The 27,208-nt window shown below is 39.4% G+C and overlaps 1 protein-coding gene across 1 annotated transcript; it reads right to left on the bottom strand.

The window, feature by feature from the left end:
* Nucleotides 1-2,688: 2,688 nt before the first annotated feature.
* On the bottom strand, nucleotides 2,689-14,576 carry LOC139735346 (uncharacterized). The gene is made up of 4 exons (XM_071646093.1): nucleotides 14,471-14,576; nucleotides 12,258-12,387; nucleotides 10,270-11,096; nucleotides 2,689-5,758 (listed from the first exon to the last, which is right to left on the bottom strand). The coding sequence occupies exons 3-4, from the start codon at nucleotides 10,538-10,540 to the stop codon at nucleotides 4,929-4,931; spliced, it is 1,101 nt and encodes a 366-aa protein (XP_071502194.1). The 5' UTR covers nucleotides 10,541-11,096; nucleotides 12,258-12,387; nucleotides 14,471-14,576; the 3' UTR covers nucleotides 2,689-4,928.
* Between the last annotated feature and the right edge of the window lie 12,632 nt (nucleotides 14,577-27,208).

Here is a 27,208-nt window from a genome sequence, read left to right as displayed (position 1 = left end):
GAGAGACAACATTACTTGACACTGTCACTGCTCAAAATGATTTGGTAAAGACCGTGTGCGTCATCCGAGATCCGTCACGTAATTGCCGCAGTATCGCTCTGCATAATTATGTTGGGCATTCGCTGCTCATTCGCTTTGTCCGCTCAGCATCCGTTGGATGGACTGTACGCATTCGCTTTCATTCGTTACTTTATCCGCTCGTTATACGGTCAGCATGATTATGCTCATCATTCGTCAGGCGAACGTTTGAAAACCACATTTTGCTTGCGAATTCGAGCGGATACGAGCGTATCTGGACTTTGCCAAATTTTGCCCATCCGCTAGGCATTCGCTGATTTATACGCTGTATTATGACGGGGCCTTTAGTTCTCTACTCTCGTATAAAAATCAAGGCCTGTTCCTACAACGTTTCATTCCTGCTTCGATAACGCTGTTGGCCGCTTTAGCTACGCTGTTCCTACGCTTTCCCAGACTCAATTATGCATGCAATTATGCGATACGCTGGAAAATGTTTGTCAGAACAGCAAAACTGATGATGATCAGGAGGACGCGTTGTCGTTGTCGCGAAAATGAAGACGAAGGAGCGCATATTCAAGAAGAAGAAGAGATGCAAACAAGAAAGAGAATAAAGCAAAACACTTTGGAGCTACTGTCTGGGGCCCCGTGCAGGATAAAATATCTGACTTTGGTATTTTGATATCCGATGGATACTACTTCCATCGCAAAAGAAATTAGCCGAGACCCTTTTCGGCAGAATGAAACCAATATATATATATATATATATATATATATATATATATGTGTGTGTGTGTGTGTGCGTGTGTGTGTGTGTGTGTGTGTGTGTGTGTAGGGGGCACTTTGGGGCTACTGTCTGGGGCCCCGCACAGGATAAAATAACTGGCTTTAGTGCTTTGGATATCTCTGACGAGTACTACTTCCGATTGCAAATGAAAGTAGCTGTGACCCTTTCAGCTGAATAAAATCAATGTGTGTGTGGGGGGGGGGGGAGGGGGAGGGGTAAGAGGGAAATTTGGGGCAACTGTCTGGGGCTACTGTCTGGGGCTACTGTCTGGGGCCCCATGCAGGATAAAATAACTGGCTTTGGTATTTTGGATTTCTCTGAAGGGTACTAATTCCATTGCAAAAGAAATTAGCCGTGACCCTTTTCAGCTGAATGAAACTATTGTGTGAGTATGTGTGTTGGGGGGGGGGGGGCACTTTGGGGCTACTGTCTGGGGCCCCGTACTGGATAAAGTAGCTGGCATTGGTGTTTTGGATATCTCTGATGGGTACTACTTCCATTGCAAATGAAATTAGCCGTTACTCTTACCAGCTGAATAAAGTCAATGTGTGTGTGTATGTGTTTGTACGTAGGGCTTATAGGGGGTGGGGCACTTTGGGGCTACTGTCTGGGGCCCCGTGCAGGATAAAATAGCTGGCTTTGGTGTTTTGGATATCTCTGATTGGTACTCCTTACATTGCAAAAGAAATTAGCCGTGACTCTTTTCAACTGAATAAAATCAATGTTTGTGTGTGTTTGTACGTAGGCCTATGGGGGGTGGGGCCCTTTGGGGCTACTGTCTGGGGCCCCGTACAGGATAAAATAGCTGGCTTTGGTGTTTTGGATATCTCTGATGGGAACTACTTCCATTGCAAAAGAAATTAGCCGTGACCCTTTTCAGCTGAATAACACCATATTTGTGGGGCCCTTTGGGACTACTGTCTGGGGCCCCGTACAGGATAAAATAGCTGGCATTGCTGTTTTCATGATAAGTACACCCAAAGGAACAATATCCACCAACTTTTGTCCGTGACCCCCTTCGGCTGAATAAATCCATTTTTCGGGGTCCCTTTTTGTGGTCCCTAGGCTTACGGTACAGGATGTGACTTGCCAGCAATTCATTTTATTGACCCTTGGCCACATCCTTACATGATGAGACCATCAAAAAGTGTGACCCTTTTCAGCTGAATAAATGCTCTGGGCCCCCGGTCTAGAGCTAGGACTTGGTAGAAATCATGCAGTGGACATAGAAGACATCATACTCATGGCTGATTTAACGGTTCAGCTTAATATTTGTGGCCGCTATATGTAGGTAAATATTCACCACGGGATACAAAATGAGTGGCCGCTGGCCACGTTAGGCAGGTGGCCGCTATATAAAGGGTCCATAATACAGCAATTTCGTTCGGGGGATTTTTCAGTGGCCGCTATAGAGAGGTGGCCGCTAAGACAGGTTTGACTGTATAATATTGGCTATATTTTGCTTGCTCATTTATCAAATGGAATGAAATTTCACTTAATGATAAAGCATATACAACAAAAGTTAATTCTGTCTAGAAATATGGAAAAGTGTAAATCAGAACTGTATCATGTAAAAGTGCTTAAAACTGTACCCTCCTGGAAAGTCGGTTTTATCACTTTTCCACATAATTCTGACAAATAAAACTGATATGGAATAATCTTCATGTATAATTCTTTATCAATAGATATATCAGATTACTGTAAAACGAGGAATTTTCGTGTGCATTTTAATTTCGCGAATTTCGCGAGCGCCAAGATTCGCGAAATTAAAATGCACGCGAAAGTCCTTGTTTACACTATGCATTGAACGCCAGTGGCACTTCGCGAAAATTTCATGCCACGAAAAAGGCTGTCGGTTCCAATTCGCAAAAAATTCATGCCGTGAATATATCATGTTCTACAGTAGTGCCCGAGCATGCCCAGTTGAATAATTTTCATTTTTATTTCATCATTTTGGGGGTTTTTTTGCTCAATTCCTATTTATGAACCCCCATGTCTTTAACATTTCTATATCACCTATCTTTTATAAGTAGGGATGGCAAAAAGTAATTTCCATCACAAAGACATATCTCCCTCTTTAGAAAGTGGCTGGTGATTATGCAATGAGACAAGAGTTAATTGTCTTCCTATCTGCGCAGCAGATCCAAGTAGGGATGGCAAAAGTTAATTACCATCACAAAGACATATCTCTCTTTATAGCTGGTGATTATGCAATGAGACAAGAGTCAATTGTCTTCCTTATCTGCGATTGTCTTCCTATCTGTGTCGCAGATCCAGTTTGGCACATGCTTCAAATATTTTTAGAGTGGTGGCATCAAACGTGGGTTCAAAGAAAATAATAGTTATGACTCCATTCTCTTGAACCTCCTTGACTAAGGTAATGCTACATGCATAAGGAAAAATTTGATTTTAATTATAACAAAATTGAACAATCTTCTTTTGGTAGACTGTGCTAAAACACAGTAGCAGTCAAACATTGTTGTTTGCACAATGTCTGTTGTTGTTGTTCTTGATTGCTTTGGTAATGACAATAAAAGTAGCTCCATGCACAAACCCCGTATCTATTTCTCTTGTGAGAAGTTAAATGGGAAGACCGGCATGTTCATGACACATGACCAACTGGGCTATTATGTGCCCCTTCACCTCCAGACATGTCGAGAGTCAGCACAATGGAAACATATTACGCATTGGGAAGAAGAGGACAGGGCACACTAACCTTGCACTAGACCCTGTTTACAGTGTAGGGCTGGGCCGAGCATGGCCTCAATAGCGGTACTCGACCCTGCAATTCTGTGCATTTGCAGTGGCGGGCTTGGCCCAGGCTTTGAATTGAAACCTTTCAATATTTTGTAGTAGCGGCGCTCTGCTTGTAAACAAATTATTATTTGGGAGCGTGCCGGGGTCAACTTGCAATGACCAAAAGGCTAAAGTTTTTATACAGGGCAAACTTTCGAACATCACGCTCACAGCTGCTCTTTCCTTACTGGTTATCTGTTTTCTATGCACACAAACACAAGAATATGAACGAGGACAAACGGAACGATGCAGTACTGTACAACATCGTTTTGTTTGTGATTTGATGATAACTTTAATTTAAACACAAGTTTGGAAATACTACCTCTCCTCATACCGAGGTGCTAATGATGATGATTCTGTAGCGTACACCGAAGATTTGCTAAACGCAGGATTACGACATCATTTCCTACATATGGTGACACAAATGGTATCCCGGGATACCAAATGAAAATCAGCCATTTTGTTGAATTATTATTATCATTTTTTAAGGTTGTACCCTGGGTTGCCAAAAAGTGGAAATTATTTTGGTGCTGGAGCTAGCACACCCTAGCCACTGCACTTCACTGCACTGCACTGCATTGAAGCACACGCTATTGCTAGCACAGCATACCATGCATCCATAGTATAACATGCAGTGGCATGGAAATGACTATGTACACGCACACAGTGCATGTATTTCTCTGCGGCTGTCCTCAAGTGGACGTGAGGTGGCGCTACACAACGTGGGCGTGATGCATCATATGATGTCATGATCATTGCACTTCTGGGGTCGCAATTTGGTACCGCATTTCGCCCAGTTTGCGTTTACAGTGAGAAAAGGCCAGGCTGAGCCCAGGCCGAGATTACCTCCAGAGCTTGGCCAAATGCGCTGCTGTTTTTGGTACCGCATTTGGCCTTTTGAGCGTTTACAGTGAAAGGAAGGCCAGGCTGAGCTGAGCCTTTTAACTCACTGTAAACGGGGTCTGAGACACACCTACGTATAAGATGGACCAGAAAGTTGGGTTTTTGGGGACATAAGTATAGTCATGCGTAATTTATAGCATAATCTGCGTTACACAAAGTACACACCAAAAGTCTCATACCCAATCCCACACATCTGAAACATGGCTTTGTAAAAAGAATTTTTCGACAACTGACAAACTCAACACTTTGAGATCATAGATAAAAATTTAGCACAGAATAAATATGATCACCTTACATTAAATATTTCCCCAGCATTGTAACCTTTAATAGCTCAATGCTTAGCAAATTTCTTTCTTTCTATCAGGATAGTTCTTTTTGATGAAAGTCTTTGAAGTCATCAGCTCATTTTTCAGAAAGAAGTGTGCAATTATATTGTGTGTTTCTTGGGGATGTGAACTTTGCCATGTCGCATGAGGTGATTTTTCTGAGTGAACTTGTTGCCACACTCCAAGCAGACATATGGTTTTTCCCCTGTGTGAGTCCTGAAGTGCCTGACAAGGTTGTGCTGCTCCTTGAATCCTTTGCCACACTCCTCACATGTATATGGCTTTTCTCCCGTGTGGATGCGCAAATGGTTGACCATCACATGGCGTTGACTAAACTTCCTGCTGCAATACTTACAGGTGTAGGGACGCTCCCCCGTGTGACTCCGCAGATGCCTCACCAACGTTGACTGCTGGCCAAACCCACGACCGCATACCTCACATGTGTGGGGCTTCTCACCCGTGTGTGTCCGCACGTGGGTGATCAGGTTCTGCTTTACACGAAACTTCTGGTGGCAACGCTCACACTGGAAGGGTCTCTCCTCACTGTGCGTCTTCATGTGGGCTGTGCGTCCCTGCAATCGAGAAAAACCCTTGCCGCATACACCACACTTGAATGGTTTGTCTTGATCATCAAGGTCTTCCGGCTCTGTGAGCAAAGCCGACTGGTCGCTAATACAACCCAGTCGTGATGGTAAAACAATCTCATCCCCTTGTTGTACAATCTCTGTGGGCACATGGAAGGTAGAGATTTGGACACCACCTGTTTCACAGTGGAAGAAGTCCTCACTGTGAATCTCTTGTGTACATGATGAGTTTTGTTTCACGTGGTAGTGTTTTATCATGGGTGTCCGCCTCCTTTGGATGAGACCAGTGATGCTTAGAAACCCTGTCTTCATCGTTGCTTGCTGGCTATCATCTGATTCACCACAATCTGTAAGCATTTCACATAATGAAAGGAAGAGAAAACAAATGATAAATATTTCATTTACAGACTGCAATAAATTACAATTTTTCCCCTTCATGAACGTTTAATGTATCGCTTTGGGCCCTACACTAGTGTACTTCTGGGCCCAAATGTGGGGAAACATTGTACATGTAAGTTGAATCAGGTTGTATTACCAACTCTCAAGGATATTTTTTTCAAATATCAATCATGCAAGCCTATTTTTGCAATTGATGAAAGTGTTAATTAATGCTGCTACCCCGCTTGGATGCTAGTGCTTTTTCACACTACAAATGATTTCCAATGGGGGGAGGGGCATTCATGTACAAACTCACGTTAATTTCACAACTGAAACACACTTGCATTTGAGTCTCCAAAGTCCGGTAGGAAACATATTAAGATGCTTTTACACATCATGGAATGAATCAATTGCTTGAGCCGTGCACTGTACCCTGTACTCAAGCAGTCATACAGTAGTTGGTCACGATATGATATGTACAATGTACATGTACATACACCTACACATTAGTGCAGCCATCGGTACGATACGTACATGCCTACAGTTGCACTGTGAAATCATTCTGAAATGTGTAGAAAGTGCCAAAATTAATGGTATTTATATATTAACATTTTCTTGACTTTGGAGACTCAGATGCAAGTATTTTAGGTCTTGGAAATGTTTAGGGTTAGTTTGTACACGTTTATAAATCATTGAACGAGGCAGTGCAAAAAACTACACTAGCGCCTTGTGACAGGTTGCAGTTGCCCATGTATGCAGCGGCTTCAGATAAAAAATTAGTAAGATTTCAAATCGAAAGGACATCCCGCATCATATCTCTCCAAAAATCCAGATGAGAAACTATATCGCACTTTTTTTTTTTACTTGGCCCAAAATTCTCTCAGATGCATACACATGAATGTAAATACTGGACAGCCAAGTACAAGACAAAAGGTTACACAAATTCCAACTATGGGATTTTGCAAGAATTTTATGTACGAATACCAGCACTACAGATTAACAGAGTGAAAAAGACTCACAGAAGTAAAAGAGTAGTAAGACAAAATAGGGATCAAACTGTGAAGTTGTTACACGAAAGAAAATTTGTGAATTCTGATATTTCATGTATGAATTTGAAATTTGCTATGTTAAATGCCAGATCGCTGAAGAACAAAACCGCTGAATTTGTAGATTATATTCTTGATCATGAATTAGACATTGTTGCTATTTGTGAAACATGGCTTACGCCTAATGATGCTGCTCCGATTGGTCAATTGACACCACATGGCTTCACATTTAAGCACATTCCCAGAGTTGGCAAACGAGGAGGAGGAATAGCTGTGTTGTTTAAAAGTCATTGAGATGTCAGAATTGTAAATTCCCCAAATGTTACAACATTTGAAATGATTCAGATGACTCTGAATTATATGCAGAAATCGCTGCATTTCATCAATGTATATCGTCCACCCAGTTCAGTACAGTTTAAGATTTTCTTGGATGAGTTTTCTAATGTTCTCGATAGACAGCTTCTCTGCTCGTCTGACTTGTTGATTGCAGGTGATTTCAATATACCTGTGGAATCATCAACTTCGAATTCGAAGTTGTCTGAATTATTGTCAGCCTTTACTATGATTCAACATATTAATGAGCCAACTCATAATCGAGGCCATGTATTAGATCTGCTTATAACTCATAAAGGTAACACTGTACAACTTTGTAATACCGGAGTTGTGGAAGGTATATCAGATTATTCAGCAATAATGTGTGAATTGAACCTTCCTAAACGTTGTATCAAAAAAACATTTGTTGTGACAAGGAATTTGAAATCTGTAAACCCACAAGAGTTTGTTGCTGATACTCATGTTAAGTCTCTTTTATCAGCTGAATCTCAAGTTAATAATGTTGATGATGAAGTGGCTTTGTACAACACCTTACTCACTGCCACCCTTGATAAGTTGGCACCTGAGAAACGAATCAAGGTCACAATACACCCCAATACGGAATGGTATACCCCAGAAATAGCTCAAGCAAAACTGCTTCGTAGACAGTTAGAAAGGAAGTCAAGGTCCACAAAACTGGAGATTCACAAGCAGATGTATCATGCACAAAGGCGATGTGTAAATGCCTTGATTAAAGATGCTAAGTTACAATATCATTCAAAAAAGGTTACGGATTGTGGGAAAGATACAAAGAAGTTGTACAAAGTTGCTAATGCTTTACTTTACCAAAAACAGCGATCCTCTCCTTTACCAGAACACCTCACTCATGGTGATCAAGTTGAGTTAGCCAATTGTTTTAATCAATATTTCATTGATAAAATTGTGGCAATCCAACGGAGTTTCCCAACTCGTTGTGAACAGCCAAATGACATTGTATGTGAAGTCAAGTCAGAATTGAGTGAGTTTCAGTCTGTCACTGTTAATGAGATAGAAAAGCTTATTAAGAACTCACCTAACAAATCATGTGAACTTGATCCAATCCCAACAGATTTGGTTAAGAAGTGTGGCAGAGTTTTAGCACCCATTATCACAAGAATCATAAATGCTAGCCTGAGATTAGGTGTAGTTCCACAGGTGTGTAAAAAAGCAGTTATTCATCCAACTTTGAAAAAAGCAGGCTTAGATCAGGAGTGTCTAAAAAATTACCGTCCAATTTCAAATTTACCTTATTTAAGTAAATTGCTTGAAAAGGTTGTTTTCTCACAACTGACAATGTTTCTGCAAGATAATGAATTGCTTGATTCATTCCAATCTGCGTACAAGCCTGGTCATAGTGTAGAAATACTGTTGGTCAACTTATCAGATATTGTGTTCAGAGAATTAGATAGTGGTAACATCACTGCTCTTATCATGCTTGATATGAGCTCAGCTTTTGACACAGTCGATCATGCTATTCTGATTCAACGACTGAGATATTTGGGCATCAAAGGAACTGTTCTTGATTGGTTTATATCCTACTTATGTGATCGATCTCATTATGTCAGAATCGGTGATTCTACCTCTTGTAAAACTATGACAAAGTTTGGTGTACCTCAAGGTTCTGTTGGAGGCCCGCTGCTTTTTTCTCTGTATATGCAACCAATTAGTGAAGTATTTCGCAAGCATTGTATTAGTTATCATTGTTATGCAGATGATATACAACTTTATTTGTCTTTTAAACCCACTGTGTCTTCATTGTCATCCGCCATTGCAAAACTCGAAGCATGTTTGCAAGACCTGAAAATCTGGCTTACATCCAATGGCCTTAAACTAAATGATGATAAATCTGAGTTTCTGTTATTGGGATCAAAGCGTATGTTAAGCAAAGTTGATTATCAGTCATGTCATGTCAACATCGGTAGCACTTGCATTACTCCGTCGAAAACAGCCCGTAATTTAGGTGTCATATTTGATCAGGAAATGTCATTTCGAAGTCATGTAACTCATATTCAGCGGAATGTTCGATATCAGTTGCGTAATTTAAGTTTCATAAGGAAATATTTGTCTAAATCTGTAGCTGAGATACTTATTCATGCTTTGATTTCTTCTCGGTTGGATTTTTCGAATTCATTGTTGTGTAATCTTTCAAAAAAAGATGTCACAAAACTTCAACGGTTGCAAAATTCTGCTGCCCGATTGTTAACTTTTACTAATAAGTTTGATTCCATGTCACCAGTTCTCCGTTCCTTACATTGGTTACCTGTAGAAAAAAGGACTATTTTCAAGATTCTGTTACTAGTACATCATTCAGTTCATTCTTTTTCCCCAATATACACAAGTAATTCTGTTCAAAAATACAATTCGACACGAAGGCTACGTTCATCATCAGATGCATTCTTACTCCAAACACCTAGAGTAAAACATGGGTATGGTGATCGTACTTTTTCCGTTATGGGACCAAAATTGTGGAATCAGTTACCTCTTCAGTTAAGGGAACTGTCATCTACAGAGCCATTCAAATCCAAACTTAAAACTTATCTGTTTCTTTCATACTGAGGACTGTAATTGCTGTATGTCATTAATATTGGATCAATATTGTATTTTTAATTGGTATATGTTGTATTCTTTATTTGGTACATATTTGTTTTTGTTTACCATTTTCGTCTTTGTTGAAATGTATGAATATATTATGCATGTAAATATATGATATCTTTTTATTTTTGAAGCGCCATGAGCACTGAAAAGTGGACCTGTGCGCTATACAAGTAGCCACTATTATTATTATTATTATTACGTTAACGCGCATGAACACCATATTTTTACCACACACATACAATAATTGAAGCTTTAAATAGCAATCAACTATTTTTTGGTACCTATTTGGATATTTTTCCTTAGATATATTTAATCAAGCAGAAAAATTAACAGCACACATATAAGAGGCATTAATTTGTTTAAGTATTGTTGCAGTACTCTCTGTCTTTGTGAGTGCAAGCAAAGCCAATGGAATGACTAAAATACACAATCATATGTGACAATGGATATCCTGGCCACTCTTTCTTTTGACACAGTACAGTACTCACTGTGGTTATCGATTTCGTCACTGTCATCAGCATTATCTTCTAACGCAGCATCTTTCCCATCCATGTCTGTGTTCTTCTCTGCACCATCAGTGGATGAACCAAGACATTTACTAGATTTGGTCAAATCCCATGGCTCCTCTTGGATTTTGAGCAGCTGAGGTTCACTTGTCTTGCTTTCTTTGTTTATTGGCAGTCCATTCTCATGAGTGTGGGACTGCAGCATTTCACAAGTGGGTTGGCAGCCACCACAGGAATAAATCCGTGCGGCCATTTGTGGCTGGAGAGGTCTGATCCTTTTACGGTCATCAGCTTTTGATGTTGAGGGCACAACTGCTCTTTGGTTCTCAATGTTGAACCTTTCCAATGCACCTGCGTGAGAATTGCCACCAGTTTTGTCACTTACTACGATTTTGTTTTGTTTGAAATGTGCCGCTTTACAGATACCATATACAAATGTTGGTACTGCTATTTTGTGCTTCTCATTTGAGTTAACATTTGAGGATGACTTATAGTCATTTCTTTCATGGTCAATCTCAGACTGGTCAGAGGAGGTTCCTCCATCTACATGGCAAGAGTTTGTGAAGCCCTCCTTGCTAAAATCAGGTCAAGAACAGTCCATTTCTGATTTCCAAGCAAGTGATTCAAGTTGCAGGTCACTTTCACTCACAGACTACTCTTTTGAATTGTATCCAGGTTGAGAAATGTGTCTTGACTGGCCAGGTTGGCATGTATCAGCAGTCCTTCTGTTTAGTGCGTTGGTCGAGATGCCTTCATGTTCACACTGCAACAAATACGAACCATTTCAGTCAGATCACAGCCCCGATGCTCTAGAAGATAATAAAAGAAAACTATTAAGGTATGCATTAAAAGCAATTTTAAAACACCGCATAATTTGCCTTTCAGTAATATATAGTTCCAGCCTTTACATAAATATGAACTTTGTCATCCAAGCAGTATTCTATCATTCATGCACTGATTTATTCATTTTCTTTTTATTATACTATGATGCACTCTTACAGTATGGAGGTAACTTATGATTGGACTGCTTGGGTACATACCATGTCGGACTTCAATGAAAGGGCCTATCAACAAACTTGTCTAGCTGACATGATTTGCCAGTATGATGAGTTGTTTTGGAGTATTTTGAGACGAAAACAGTAAAATAATTTTGATTGTATTTGAGCATACAACTTTCAGACAGAAGAGCCCTCCCCGTGCAGTAGTTGGTAGGTAGAATGTTAAATGATAAGCAACTATCATATTACTTCCAAACAAGCTGCATGCAATTCAATCTCATGCAGAAGATGGATGGTTACCGCTTTGGCGCAATTTGTTGATTAAATAGAGAATCATTTATAAAATATTACACAGCATTACGAAACCATGACCGAGTATGTCCTAAGATTGCAATATTGTTGGCATACCTTTTGGCTAATATTTCACATAATTTCCATCATTACCCAAATAAAATTGTGTTAGAAAATCTCAGCATTTTTTCACAATTTTCTTATGCATATTCATGTGTGATCATTTCAGAGCAAATATCAACACTTTGCCCATAGCATATGAGAACTGTATTTCACCTTTCAGATACTAGTAGGCTACTGCTCAGTGTTTTAATTAGCTTCCCACTCAAGGATGATTTCTTCTCTGTCCCTTGGTTTGGATTCACAATCTCAGTCCATGCATTAACCATCACAAGTCACACTTGCAATGAATGATGTCATCAAAATGCTCCTAACATCTTTGCCCTGATTACATTGTACAACATGTACATATCTAAAATATGAACAGTAGATGACTCTAGGTTGGTATCAAACAGCTATTTGTTAAGGTGGGCTCGTCTTTGTATTTAAGCACATTGAACCTAGCCCAAGGTTGGTTTAATTATACACAAGGACAATTTCATGCTTTTAAAGAGAGACAGACAGGCAGAGAGAGAGAAAGAGGGAGTGAGGGAGGGATACAAAAATGTGTGCATCACTCACCTTGCCTTTTTGTCACAGGAGGATGAGGACACGGAAGCATCCTCACATCTTCATCCATCCTAACCACTAGGTGACCTTTGCTGGTGGGAAGACAGGTCACTTCTTCGCTCCATTGTTGACTCAGATTTTACTGGTAATGCAAAAATTTATTGAAATGGGATTGTAGAAGGACATTCCTTTTGCAATTCATTTTGCACCTACTGGCTGTAACAAGTTATCACTTTGAAGGGTGCAAACTTTAAAGTGTAATGTGATGCACTGCTTCTCATCCACTTTCTTGCCCTGCAATTGTACTGTACAGTACATGGAATGCTGCAAAAGGTTGAAAGCAGCCCCCTGAAAAAGTGGGAACTGAGTAAAAGTTTCAGAACATATGAACAATTTCATATGAACATTGAGATCACTGCAGCAGTGCTCTGATTACTTGAAATTTGGCGAAGTAGTTACCATGGTGTGGTTATGAGCCTTATTAGGTATCTAAAATAGGTACATACAATGTTTCACAGTGAGGTCACTTTTAGGGAAGTGTACTCCATATTTGGGAAATAATTCCTTGTATCCACCCCCACACTAATTTTGCCATAACACTATATATATTTACACTATCCTACCCTTGCTAATATTTGCCTACAGATGCACACAAGCACACATACTTGGCAAATGTTGGGGACACATGCTGCATGCATCCATGCATTATAAGCTAACAAGGGTAAGGTAGAGACTAGAGTGTTGTGGCAAAATCAGTGGGGGGGGGGGGGGGTGGCATAAGGAAGTATTTACCATATTTGCAGCATACTTATACTTATAAATACTAATATCAACCCCTTCCTTCCGCAGTTCTGAGAGAGTCTTCAAGGCCCCCAAACTAGATTCTTTTTGCCTGTCGACAAAGAACGGACAGGACGGTAAATCTGCCTGTATGAAAGCAGTCAAGCAGGTATCCCCTTTTCATGGACAACTGCATGTGCCATCGAGCAATGGAAAATATCAATCAGATATAGCCTCAATTGCTATGTACATCTTCATACAAGTTTTATAACAAATTAGGCACACTTCTAGTACCGGTACTACCTTGAAAAAGGTATTGAAAATTAGACAAAAACACATGCAGTTTTGAAACAGAAAAAGAACAGTTAGAATAGAACTATTGATAGACGAAATTGTAATCTTTTTTGATCGAAGTCATTTTTCTGGTCAGTATATTAAACAGTCCACACAAATAAACATGAATTTAGGCCATGAATGCAGACAACCCTGTCTACACTTTTTGAACCTGGTTATATCAGATTCCTGTAGATCTACTAGAACTTTATACACGTTCTTGACACTACAGGAACCTATGTAGGTGCCACCAGGGTCCCATAAAGAACAGCTTGGGCTCTTAAGGGATCAGAATAACATTTATTGCTCCATCAGTCTACTACCAGACACTAACTAGGTTATAGGGTAAAAACCAATCTTATGAGTAAATTAATGCAATAGACATTCTACAGTGATTTTTTTTTCTTTTTTGGGGGGGATCAAAGATGAAGCATTTTTCCTTCTTCTGTTTTTTTTCACCTGTGCTGTGGTAAAATATTCACCTGTCTTGTTGGGCCCCTTGAAAGACAACAGTCTTTGTTGCCCTCCCACTTTCATTAACTTCCACTGTATGCCAATTTGAACACCTCTGACGTTCTCTATTACAGTTATTGACTGCTGCTGTTTGAGAAAAACTACTAGATTCCCATGTTTCTGCAGAATATGTGAATCTGTTGTAGGCCCTAACGTTACTTCTTTGACAACGAATGCATCCAGTGTCAGTGCAGTGATCAACTTCCGACAGTTATTTCAAAGAAGCATTTTTTTTTTCTTTTCAAAGAAGCTTAATGACACTCTAGTCTTTAAGACATCATGTCCTTATATTATTAATTGCACACTCTACCCTGTAGGATCTCATTCACAGAATATAGCCATGATAGCAGATTTGAAACAGAATCTAACGTTAAACGCAAGGACGCGCTCAACACAATATTTAGTATATGGGACCAAACACTTCATTCGAGGATTATCAGCTAATAGTGCAGAGCCAGATGGAAATATCGAGAAAGCATGTAATTTCGCATGCCACTAGGTATGTAGCTCAAGATCATTACCCTGTCTCTTTGTTTTTGTTCTACGAATGTCATGAAAGCGAGATTGAGTAATGCCAATGATGCATGGGGCACACTTACCTGTTTGTTTGCGTCGATATTGGTCCTCGATCCTCCAAGCCTAGCCACTGGGTCAGCCAGAGCGCAGAGAGCAGCAGCTAGCTAGCTGGCTAGGCGCTAGGCTGAGCCGAGTCACGTCAAAAAGATCGTACACTGTAGTACGATTTTTGGTCAATGATTTTTGGTCACGTCAATTCGAGAATTGGAAGTAGAGCAAGCCCCTTGGAGCCGGGGGTGCAGCTGGGGGTGCTGTAGCACCCCTGACTTTTGGAGCAGGGGGGCATAGCACCCCCATGCAAAAATAAAACTAGGGGTGCTTCTGCACCCCGACATTTATCTTTTTACAGGGAAAATTGCTTTTTTTAAATAAAGAATTGTCCAAATATCCCACCCAACGTGTGCATCAAATCGCTGAATTTCACTTCTGAAAATGCAAAATCTCCACAGTGTGGGAGGTGTGTCCCCCTCCCACACAGAACAAGCTTTAAGTGCAGATAGCACTATTTAAGCATTCCCATTGTCCAAGGATATTTACTTTTCCTGCTTTTTACTGAAAAATGTTTCAAATATTCTACCTGCATGAAGGGCTCACTAGATTGCTGAATTTCAATTCTAAAAATGCAGAAGTTCCCTCATTTAGGGGAAGGGTATTATAATACCCCTCAAGGGGAGCGTCGATGGACGAAACATATTATATTGCCCCCCTCCCCCTCCCCCCAAAAAATAATTTCCAAGATGTAATTTTTTTTTTAATGCGAAACTGTCCCAACCCTTCACCAAAAGTGTGCACCAGTCAATTCTTAAAATTCTGCGTCGTTTTGGAAGGAAATACCCCTCCCACGATATTTTCCTTTCTATTCTAGAGTAATGTAAAAGCTCCCGCGTATGCACGGGTGCGGGGCAGTTGCCATGATATTAGCATTTACCCCCCTCCCAATAATTTTCGGGATGTCGGAGATTTTCTTGCTTTTTTGATGGAAAACTGTCCAGATATTTTACCGAAACTGTGCAAGGAATTGTCGCAGTTCAATTCTGAAAATACAATACCTCTCTCACGTGGGAGGGGGATACGAAAAGCCTCCCACACCGTCCCCCTTGTTACTTTTCCATAAATTTAGTATATCTTTAGATTGACATATTTTCACATGATTATTTCATCAAAAGATTTGTCATTTCAGTTTAAAAAATGCAAAAGTTCCTTCGTGTGGGAATATAATATCCTCCTTTCATTTAGGTCCTAACCATTTCCCCGCTTAGTATACCACAGTACACTTCGGGGATTGGTAATTTCCCAAATTCCATCAAAAATGTGTTTATGAGATAATGTCAACTGGATTCTAAAAATGCCACAGTTTCCTCGTATTAAATGGCGTCAATCCTGGAATAAAAATATTGGGTGGGGGGCTATGCAAACACATCACTTTACCCCACCCTCCCCATCCCCCTCCCCCAAGAAAATCCCCACGATGTGGAAATTTTTCTTGCCTGTTTTTGATAGAAACTGTCCAGATATTTCACCAAAAGTGCACCAGATTGTTTAATTTCAGTTCTGAAATGGAAAATGTCATTGGGAGGGATACCCCCTCCCACACCCTCCCCCGTTAGGCCAACTTCCATACACTGGCTTTTAAGATTCACACTTTCGGAATATTTCATCAAAAAGTGCGCATCAGATCTATCACTTCAATTCAAACAAATTCCAAATTTCCTTCATGTAGGAAGGGGCTATATCCTCTTTCAGTTTACCTTTACATTCCCCAACTACATTTAGTAGGCTTATGATTCTTTGTTTTACAGTTTTTCAAATATTCCATCATAAATAAATGACTATAGTTGTGTATAGACAATATATTTTCATTTCAATCCTTAAAATACAAAGGCTCTCTCGAATGGGAGGGGTTATAGGGGACACCCCCTTCCAAAACCCTAACCCTTGCTATATTATAGCCTCCACCCCATGCATTGATTATGGCTAGATTACATTATATATTCCACCAAAAGTGTGCGCCAGAAATTCCAGATCTTTGCATTAATTGCACTCATAAAGACGCAAAATCTCTCTCATGTATAGGAGGGGGACACATCCTCCCATCACATCCTTCCCCCGCTTAATTGGTCTCCCTCCATAGGTGACTTACTACACTATTGTCTGAACAAATTTCAGGATATCCAACCAAGAGTGTGCATCACATCGTTCCACATTGTATTTCAATTCTAAAAATGCAAATGCTCCGTCGTGTGGGAGGGGGCTACCCCTCCCATCCCTGCCTCATCAGCTTCCGTATAGTTATCACACAGTGATGATGTAGGGGGTGGGCCGAAATGTGGGGGATGAGAGAGAGAGATGGAGAAGGCAGGATTGATGTGAAGACGGTGTGTGTGGGTATGTGTGTCTATGAAGGAGACATGGTTATACGGCACGTGGGTTCGGGTGGGAGGTCGTGCAGTCAATAAAGACAAACACTCGACAGGAGTCCTGTGAACAGCAAGCAGAGAGGTCTTTTTTATTGACTCATAATATAGTCATAACACAATTACAGCTCCTAAAATGCAATTTAGGAGAACCCTTGAAACACTATGTGCACATCATCAAATCCGCACATGTTTAATACCAAAACAACTCATTCATAATAACACACAGATACCAAGTGAGTTTTCTTGTCTCTATAGCTATCATAAATCCACAATGGGGTACCAACAATAATCCTATAACTGATGAAAGCATCTGCCATCAACAGCTGAGTGTAACCTAGAAACTCATTGTGTTATTTCACTAGACACAACTGTTGAAAAACATACGCATACAGTACCAGAAAGGAGGCGCAATATTAAAATACGTCCCAACATTACTACATGTACTGAGTCTTTCATAACCTCTCACGTTAAGGATCGAACTGCATGCAATGTATTGTGAGAACTATCACATGACATAAGTATATGATATGATACATCAGATATATAATTATGGTACTATAACCAAATGTACCCTGACTTAATCCAATAATTGTTATATTTATGCATGTCTAAAACAATTGGAATCCTTAAAAGAAAGAATGTCTCATCTGGGACACCTCTATCAAACTCCTTCTTTACCATAGCCTCTACATAACTCAAATGTTACCATCGACACTAAGTACACACACCTCTAACCCACTCATTGTAGCCTATAATTTACCGAGATAATTAACTCACACCACTTCTTACACTGAGACCCTCCTACTACAAAAGTTATGCTGTAGCACTAGACGTTCTATAACTGCAACCTACACAGCCATCACAAATCATTAAGAAGTGCCATACAAAGGTTCCCTCTATTAATTAAAACCTCGGCTGAATTACTGTACAACCCTTACAACATTGTGCCTTTACTACACTGAACATCTCTTTTGATCAACTTTGATTCTTATCATCTCTTTCACCTGAAATGCATTACAAATGTTGCAACATCGTGCCTATAATGTGCCTACGCTACACATCTCGGTTAAACTTCAATCCTTCTCATAATCACCATAAATGCAGTACCACAATGTAGTATAGGTAGATAGCTTCCATCAAAAACCAGCATCTCAGTATCTTCTCACACTATTATAGGCGCCCCGTACTACACAGCACCATGTAATACGAGAGTACACAGATCACGCTAAACGCCCTATACTGTTACACAGCGCTACATAATACACTGTTCAATACCGTAATTGGTCACGTACACAAACCTACGCAGGCCTGCAGCCCTTGCATTGTACTACTGCACTACGAATACATTGTGCGTACAAGACTACGGCAGCCGCAATTAACTACATACGCCCGTACACACAACACACGTCCGTAGACCGACTTAACACAGGTACGTACATACATAGGTTACCGTGCATTCAGTGCCACTGAACAAAACCACCATCAACCAGAGACACAGAATGGCTTCATGTAAATTATGACAAACACTCTCACTCCACATAATATGCCTGTTTGGTCCCTGAAACTCTTCATAACAATTACCAATAATGATAATACAGCACCATAACATCTAAGCACTGAAATTCTTGTGTAATTTGCGACATTCTCATTTCCATCAACTCACCTGTGAACAGCAAGCAGAGAGGTGCCTGCCACATGGGGGCGCCCCTCCGTTGCTGATGTCTCTGCATAATTAGCATATCCCCACAATGATGCACATGCGGAACAAGGGCTGATTATACCCAGATTTAATGGTCATTCACATTTCTGTGAATATCTATTTTTCATACTCTTTAAAAAAATCACCAAAAGTGTAAGCCAGATCGCTGAATTTCAGGTCTGAAAATTCAAAATCTCCCTCGTGTGGGAGGGGGATACCCCCTCCCACACCCTTCCCCTTTAGGTCCCCTTCCATGGACTTATACAAAGTGAAGACCCACACACACTTCTCTGATACAAATTTAGGGAAATTCCACCATGAGTGTGCATCAGATCATTGTATACTCCAATTCTAAAAGTGCGAAATCTCCATCGTGTGGGAGGGGGATATCCCCTCCCCCTTTAGATATCCTTCCATGGACTTATAAAAGGGAAGACCCACACACTCTTCTCTGATACAAATTTAGGGATATTCCACGTTTTCGTGTGGGGATACCCCTCCCACACCCTCCCCCTTTAGGTCCCCTTCCATGGACTTTTACAAAGAGAAGACCCACACACGGAGCAAGAGATAACAGTATACCACTTTCTGTAACATTTCATCCATGAACATAACAGGCCATGAGCAGGCGCGCCGGAAGCAGTTTTGGATTGGGGGGGGGGGCAAACATTGGAGGGGGCTTAAGATTAGACCATGCATATGTTACACAATATACACATACACACACACACACACACACACACACACACACACGTACACACATCATTGAGGAACATTGAGGAACATTGTAAGTTTTCCTTACATGGATTATGGAATGACGGTGTGAAACGATCGACAAATTATATACTGTCAGGAACATAAGGTGAATCGCATAACGATAAAATGAAAGCGAGCGAAGCGAGCGAGTTTGAAAATTTTGATATTCTACAGTTCCAAAACTGGAGTTTTAATTGTAGCTACATATTTCGCTTTGAAATAAATGGGGGCGCATCGGGCGCAACTGCTGGCAATTATTGGCAGCAACATTAGGAGAATGGCATAACGATTCAATGCGAGCGAGCGAAGCGAGCAAGCTTGAAAATTTTGACATTCTACAATCCCCAAACTGGGGTTTGTAGCTTTATCTTTCACTTTGGAAATTAATGGGGCGGCGCATCGGGCGCAACTACTGATGGCAATTACTGGCAGCAACATTAGGAGAATGGCATAACGATTCAATGCGAGCGAGCAAAAGCGAGCGAGCTTGAGAATTGTGACATTTTACAGTCCCAAAACTCCCGTTTGTAGCTATATCTTTCGCTTTGGAAATTAAGGGGGGGCATCGGACGCAACTGCTGGCAATTACTGCCAGCAACATTAGGAGAGTGGCATAACGATTCAATGCGAGCGAGCGAAGCGAGCGAGCTTGAAAATTTTGACATTTTACAGTCCCCAAACTCCCGTTTGTAGCTATATTTATCTTTCGCTTTGGAAATTAAGGGGTGGGGGCATCGGGCGCAACTACTGGCAATTACTGTCAGCAACATTAGGAGAATGGCATAACGATTCAATGCGAGCGAGCTTGAAAATTTTGACATTCTAGAGTCCAACAACTGCCGTCGTAGCTATGTTTTTCGCTTTAGAAATTAAGGGGGAGGAGCACCGGGCTCAACTGCTGGATGCGAGCGAGCGAAGCGAGCGAGCTTGAAAATGTTGACATTTTACAGTCCAAAAGCTGCCGTTTGTAGCCATATTTTTTCCCTTTTATTCATATATATACATATTTATTTCATTTTCTTTGTTTATTCATTTATTTTTATTATCGTTATCATTATCATTATTTTTTTTTTGGGGGGGGGGGCTTTTTTTTGCCCCCCCCCCCACTTTTTGGATTGGGGGGCGGCCGCCCCCCCCCCCCCCCTGCCCCCCACTTCCGGCGCCTATGGCCATGAGAATTCACTTTTCTTTCTGTTTTGATTTAAGATTTCTAAAATGTACCACATAAAGTGTGCACAAGATTGTAGAATCTCACTAAAGATGCAAAAGTTTCCTTGTGTGGCAGAGGGCTTTCTCACCCTCGCTTCAATGTCCCCATCCCCTCCTTTCATCTCCCCCTGCCCCCCCCCCCCTCCAAAAAAAGTCGACAGTGCTTGTATGGCCTATGCATCCCCCCTCCCCCCCCCCCCCCCCCCCCATACTGAAACGCTGCTAATGTGGTCCGGCAACCGAACCACTGGGTCAGGGGTTCAGCACCCCTGTGAAAAAAAAAAAGTTGCTCCCAGGGGCCTGAAGTAGAGCACATATATCATCGGAAGTCCCCAAAATCTGGTCAGGAACCTATGCAGGGATACACTGACAAGGTGGGTTCATAAAACTTATGCTGTTCATTCAAAACCCATGTCATTTTCACAAAACTTGGCCAAATTATAGAAGAAGGCTTACTAATTCCAGAAAAACAATAAAAAGTGGGGGTTCATGGATGTCCTAGTTTTTATGCTGGCAGCATCCCCAGATGATAGAAATCACCTTAGGACCCCAAAGTCTGGTTATAAACCTATCGTGCATGGGTGCCCTGATTAGGTGGGGTGCATGGATGTCATGCTGTACATTCAAAACCCATGTCATTTTTAAGAAACATTATCAAATTGTAGAGGAAGGGTTACTTAATGCAGAACGATTGTAAAAATGGGGGTTCATGACGTGCTCGTTGTAGTGCTAGCAGAGCCTCCTTGCGACAGAAATCACCGTAAGACCCCAAATCTGGTCAGGAACCAATGCAGGGATATACCATGCTACGATGCATGAATCTCATGCGGTTGCACTCGAAACCCCATGTTCTTTTTTTTTTCAAAAACAAACAAACAAACAAACAAACAAACAAAAAACATGTCACAATTGCAGTGATATGGTGAAAAATACTCAGAAAGGAAGGTCCATGCGCGTTTTTGTTATTATTTCCCTTACAGAGCCATAATGATATTATGTGGATGCAAGCGTGGAAAACTCCATATTGACATGCTTGTTTGTTTGTTTGTTTGTTTGTTTGTTTGTTTGTTTGTTTGTTTGTTTGTTTGTTTTACCCACTTGCTATAACCATAACTGTGCAGAAAGTGATAATGGAGGAAGAAGAATGAATATAAGGAAATGGGAGTTTGGGCATTAGTCTGACGGTCCTCCAAAGGAAAAACAAATCTTGTTACAATGACGTTAATTGTAGATTGCATGTGTTGGTTGTTGCAGTGGTTGGTAAAGTTCGTGTTGTAAGCTATGGAGATGTACCCCCTCCCCCCCCCCCCCCCCCCCAAAAAAAAAAAAATAAAATTCTTTGATTCTCCTTTTGTTACACCAGATTAGTAATTAAAAAAAATAATATCTGAATGGTGAAAGTGATGAATACTTGTTTGATAATACTTTCGTGACCTTGTATTTTGTAACCAATAACTAAAAAAAAAACAATATTTTGTATTAGTAATGACAAGTTTAGATCTAATTTAAATTTTAACAGAGATACTCAGATTGTTTTAGTTGCTAGACCTAAATATGAAATGTGTGTCATATGTTTGTTTTGTTGTTGTTTTTAGTCCAGTAGACTAATGAGTATAGACCCCGACCTCAGTTCACAACAAAGCAATACTTTATAAATACCTCTCTATGGTTGATCGTTATTTTTCTAGTTTGAAAAGAACATTAATTTCTCGAGAGGATCTCGTAAAGCTGTATCTACAATATACACATTAAAAGGATTTTTAAAATTATTTTATATTGTAGTTAATATTTCTCCTGTCTCCTTTTCTCCTGTCTTGTTCCGTTCTGTCGTAAATCATAACTGTGATAAGTATTTGTAAATAAGTAATTCATAAGTTTGTTCATTTTTTGAGTGGTTCACAACATACAAGCTTGCTTTTTAGTGGACCTCTCAGTTCTTTTTTTTCCTCAACTGAAGCATAACTTTGTACTTTTTTGCCAGTATGCATTCTTTTGTTTATTTGTATCATTTATCTTTTACAAAGTCGAATGTTTATGTTTATGATGTAATTCCAAATATATTATGCGTTATGTTTTGTTGAAAAAAAGAATGAGAAATAAATGAATTGAATTGAATTGAATTGAATATTCGCAATCATTTCAGAGACAACCTAAAGCTTCCAAGTGAGACAAACTTTCTAGAACCGAAAGATATCAAAGGAATAGCGCTGTGCTCTATTATGATCCTGAATGTGCCCAAGATCGTAGAGAAAGTACGCCATCTGTCGAGAGTTTAGCGAGGATGGTATTTAACCTAGAAGTGAAGCCCCCTTTTTTCTGTTCATATTTTCTTTTGTCTTCGACCCCATCCTGTTGCTTCTCTCATTTTAATTTACTTTTATTTCCTCCAAGTATTAATTCATTGAAGTATCGTTTTCGACTGTGTTTGAATACCATAATTAAAAATGATACAATTAAGTAAAATATATTGTATGCAGAAAATATGACAAAGATATGGTTGCATATTTAAGGCCTACACTGATTTTAGTTATGTGTTAATATACATATATACACTCAGCAAAAAAAGTAAGTTCCCCCCTAGCATTTGTGGATATATTTCAAAAAGTATTCAACCGATTTTCATAATTCAAACGGAAATGGATAAAGAATTTTATTACTCATAACATGAGTGGAAACTCATTGCCACCAGATATCATTATTGGTGTGAAAAAATGCATTTTATGTCAAAATGCATGGAAACAAAAGTTGCACTTTAGTGATTTGCAATGACTTTTACACAAATAATCAAACAATCACTCATGATTCTGAACATTTAAGTATGGGTTATTGCATATTTCTCTATCTCTTTCTTTTCATGAGCATATAGTGAAGTATTTGATAATTGATATGTCCACCACCCGCAATGAACGGCCGCATTCTCCTCCTCAAACTGTTAACTAAAGTTTGTACTTGGCGCCGTTTAATGTTGGTCTATGCTCTCTGCAAGATGCGCTGAAATTCTTGCAGTGAAGTGTCATCTTTCAACTTCTTGCTCGCTTTCCACTTAATGATATCCCATACGTTCGATGCCATTTCCCTCAGCAAACTGATCTACAACTTGAGGGCATGATGCAAAATCATGCACAGGCACATTAATGTGATCAACCTGAATTGGAATTACAAATCACATGGCTTCTACCAATATTTTCATATTGAGAAGGCCTACTGTTCAAAAAGTATGCATAACATCTGTTTAATAGGGAAGCACATTGTACCTGAAGAAATTCCTGAGAATTACACAATTTAAAAAGATCATTTGATAACTTACATAGGAAATGTATACAATATGCTCTCTATGGCCTAAAGTGCAACTTTTTTTCCCATGCATTTTGACATAAAATGCGATTTTTTACACCAATAATGATATCTGGTGGCAATGATATGCCATTCATGTTATGAGTAATGAAATTCCCTATCCATTCCCGTTCGAATTATGAACATCCGTAAAATACTTTTTGAGATATATCCAAAAATGTTAGGGGGGAACTTACTTTTTTTGCTGAGTGTATATATATATATATATATATATATATATATGATGTAAAATCAAATTAATAACTTGTCTACAGTATCATAATCTATCCTTTTTTTAATCATATGAACTTATCTTCTGGATACCATGAATGGTGACCGAATTGATCATTATCAGTCAATCAATCACCCATCAGCATTTTCACATTTTCCCAGATAAGTGGAATATGAAGACAAAGCACAGCAGAGAATCTGGGCTAACCTGACCGTATGGGTGGTAATGCTTTTAAGTAGAGCCAATGGTGTCACCGTGTACAACCTTTATACTTGTTTAGTTTGTTTGATAGATACTTTATTTTCTGCAAATCAATATACATTGTACATAAACTGAATAATCGTGAACATGGGAAATATATAAAGTATATTTGAAACAGAGTCGTTTGACTTGCATAAACAATGATATAAAAGGAAATTAATGATATTACAGTATGCATGTCTATGCAGCTGGGATTACAATAACAATATTATATTTAGGAAATGATAATGCAGAGGGCCGCCATTGTAAGCATTGCTTGAAAAGATGGCCGGCCCGAGGAAAAGGTAGGTAGGTAAATTGGTAAACAATACAAATTCTGCTGCGAGGATAGCAGGGGAAAATAAACTCTGATGTGTGAAGGTGGTGAATGTGCGTGCGAGTGCTTGAGAGTGCACAGGGGCAGATAGGCTGGGATTTGGAATGATAAAATTGGTTTGCTGGAAGAGGGAATGACTTGCGATGTTGCTACTATCGGGAGACCAACATAAGTCATATAAATTATTCGGGCTTAATTCGTATTTGAAGTATACTGTGATAAAATATGCTTCTTTAAGTTTGCTTTGAATGAAAACAAGGAGGCACACTGTTTCAACTCTTCGGGAAGAGTGTTCCATGTATCCGGACCGTGATGTCTAATCGACTTTTGAGCAAGTAAAAGCTTTGGATTACTTAAATGAAAATCATTAGTTACTTGCGTTGATGTTATAGTTCTATAGAAGTACCGGTATTTGCTGTCAAGAATTTTTAAGTGAATGGTCGGGACCTTTTTTACTTGATATGATAAACTATTCCATTCTGTTGCTCCTATATATGTATGAAAAAGACATTATTCCCAAGTTGAATTATAAGACCATCTGTACTTGCGGACAGGGCTCTGTAGGAGGAGTCTTGCTTTGATTTGATGAAATGTTCAAATGTTAGCTTGATCATTAAGGGCTTTATAGACTTATTTACATCAGCGTAATTTCTATCTACAGTATTGTCAATAGCGGTCAATTTTTACTGTGCTAATACACATTTTGTGGAAGTATAGGATCCTACTCCTATTTTACTCCTATAACACAATCCTTGTCATTTCTTTTGTGTAGCTTCACCAGAGTATCTCTGTTTTGTTACAGCATGACCGGCCACACTATATCAATATACCACAATAATCAAAGAGAGGCAACACGAAGGCATTTGAGTACACTGTGTAGTGAGAGAAATCCTTTCAATCTATTCAAAAGGACCATGCAGTCTAGGTGCTATTTTACCACATAGTGTATGTAGTCTACTTGCTCTTTCAAAGTAAGCATAGGGTCAATAGGGTCAAAACTATGTGCCCGATACTTACCTTTGACTTCACTTTTTTCTTTTTTTTTATTAGAACAAATTAAAATCAATTACAATATTTACAACAATCAATAAATGATTACAAATCGCACAAAGACAAAATGGTTACACAGAATAGAAAGGTACATCAGCAAAAAAATATATATACAATACCCGTAATTAACATCCCCATCCCCCTGCCCCCCCCCCCCCACCTTTGACTTCACTTGATACATGTTCATCGACTTTCAAAGACAGAGACTTGTTACGTTCTAACTTTATTCGGTACCAAATGTCATAAACTGTGTCTTGGTGGGGGTTCAGACTCAAACTATTATGTCTCATCCAGTTGTTTATATATTTGAAATCATCATTCAATACTGTTTCAATTCCATTGGCTTTAGTAGCGCTTTGATATACCACTGAGACATTCTTTTACTTCTAGTCATACACGTTAAGGAGGTAAATTACTATTATCGGAAATAAAAGTGGCACCCCAGACCGCACATGTCCTGAATGATCTGATTTGATTTGATTTATTTATTCACCGTAAATTCAGCATTAAAAAAAAGAGTACAGTAAAAGTATGACAAGCAATATACAACATATGGTCAACAGTAGAATAATACATAGAATGCATCAAATATGGAAAAGAGGAAGAAAACAAGAGAGAGAAATAAGCAACGAATATGTACGGTAGGATAGCCCATTCAGCTCAGTCTACGAAGACATGGCTGTTCTTCCATGGGGTCCTAGTATAAAATTGATATTGACATCAGGAAAAGAAAAAACATTCAAACTGTAAAAAATATGTATATCACTGACAAGAGAAAAAAGGACATTGTATGTCGACTAAGCTACAAAGAAAATAAACATACTATAAAAGGATTACAAAAAATCTGGAACAAATGATATCAATTTACTAGAAAATGAAGCAGGACTACAAACAACTTTTAAGCTTGGAGGGAGATTGTTGTATTGCACAGCACCCCTATAATAAAAAGTAATTTTACAGTATTCTGTCCTGGGTTTTGGCAATGCTAAATTACCTGTTGACCTAAGTAAATAATTAAAATGACAATATTGGACTTGAATTGATCTTTTAAATACGGAGGTGCAAAATCATGTAATGCCTTAAAAACCATGGTGTTCAAATGGCAACAACGACGAGCTGCTAAAGACTTCCAGCCTAGACGTGCATGCAGCTCTCTGACCGACATATGTCTATACGGACTTATTCCTAATATTATTCGACATGCTCTGTTTTGAAGTTTCTGTAATAACATTGTGTGTTTAGTACTGGTTGAACCATATATGATATCTCCATAATTAAAGATAGGAAGAATAATTGCGTTATAAACAACTTTTAGATTGGACAGATTGATTGTATGTCGTAATCGGGATAACAACCGTACCAATTTACTTATTCGAATGCACATCTTATCAATATGGAGGTTCCATTTCAGACATGGATCTAAGATCATGCCAAGATATTTCGTATAATGTACCTGACAGATAATATTTTCATTTACCAATAAATGTA

This window comes from Diadema antillarum, unplaced genomic scaffold, assembly GCF_040938485.1.
Source record: "Diadema antillarum isolate AM-2024a unplaced genomic scaffold, OU_Dant_1.0 seq00000570_RagTag, whole genome shotgun sequence".
Taxonomy (NCBI): domain Eukaryota; kingdom Metazoa; phylum Echinodermata; class Echinoidea; order Diadematoida; family Diadematidae; genus Diadema; species Diadema antillarum.
The sequence above is the reverse complement of the archived record's forward strand: the minus strand, read 5'-3'. Positions and strand labels throughout refer to the sequence as shown.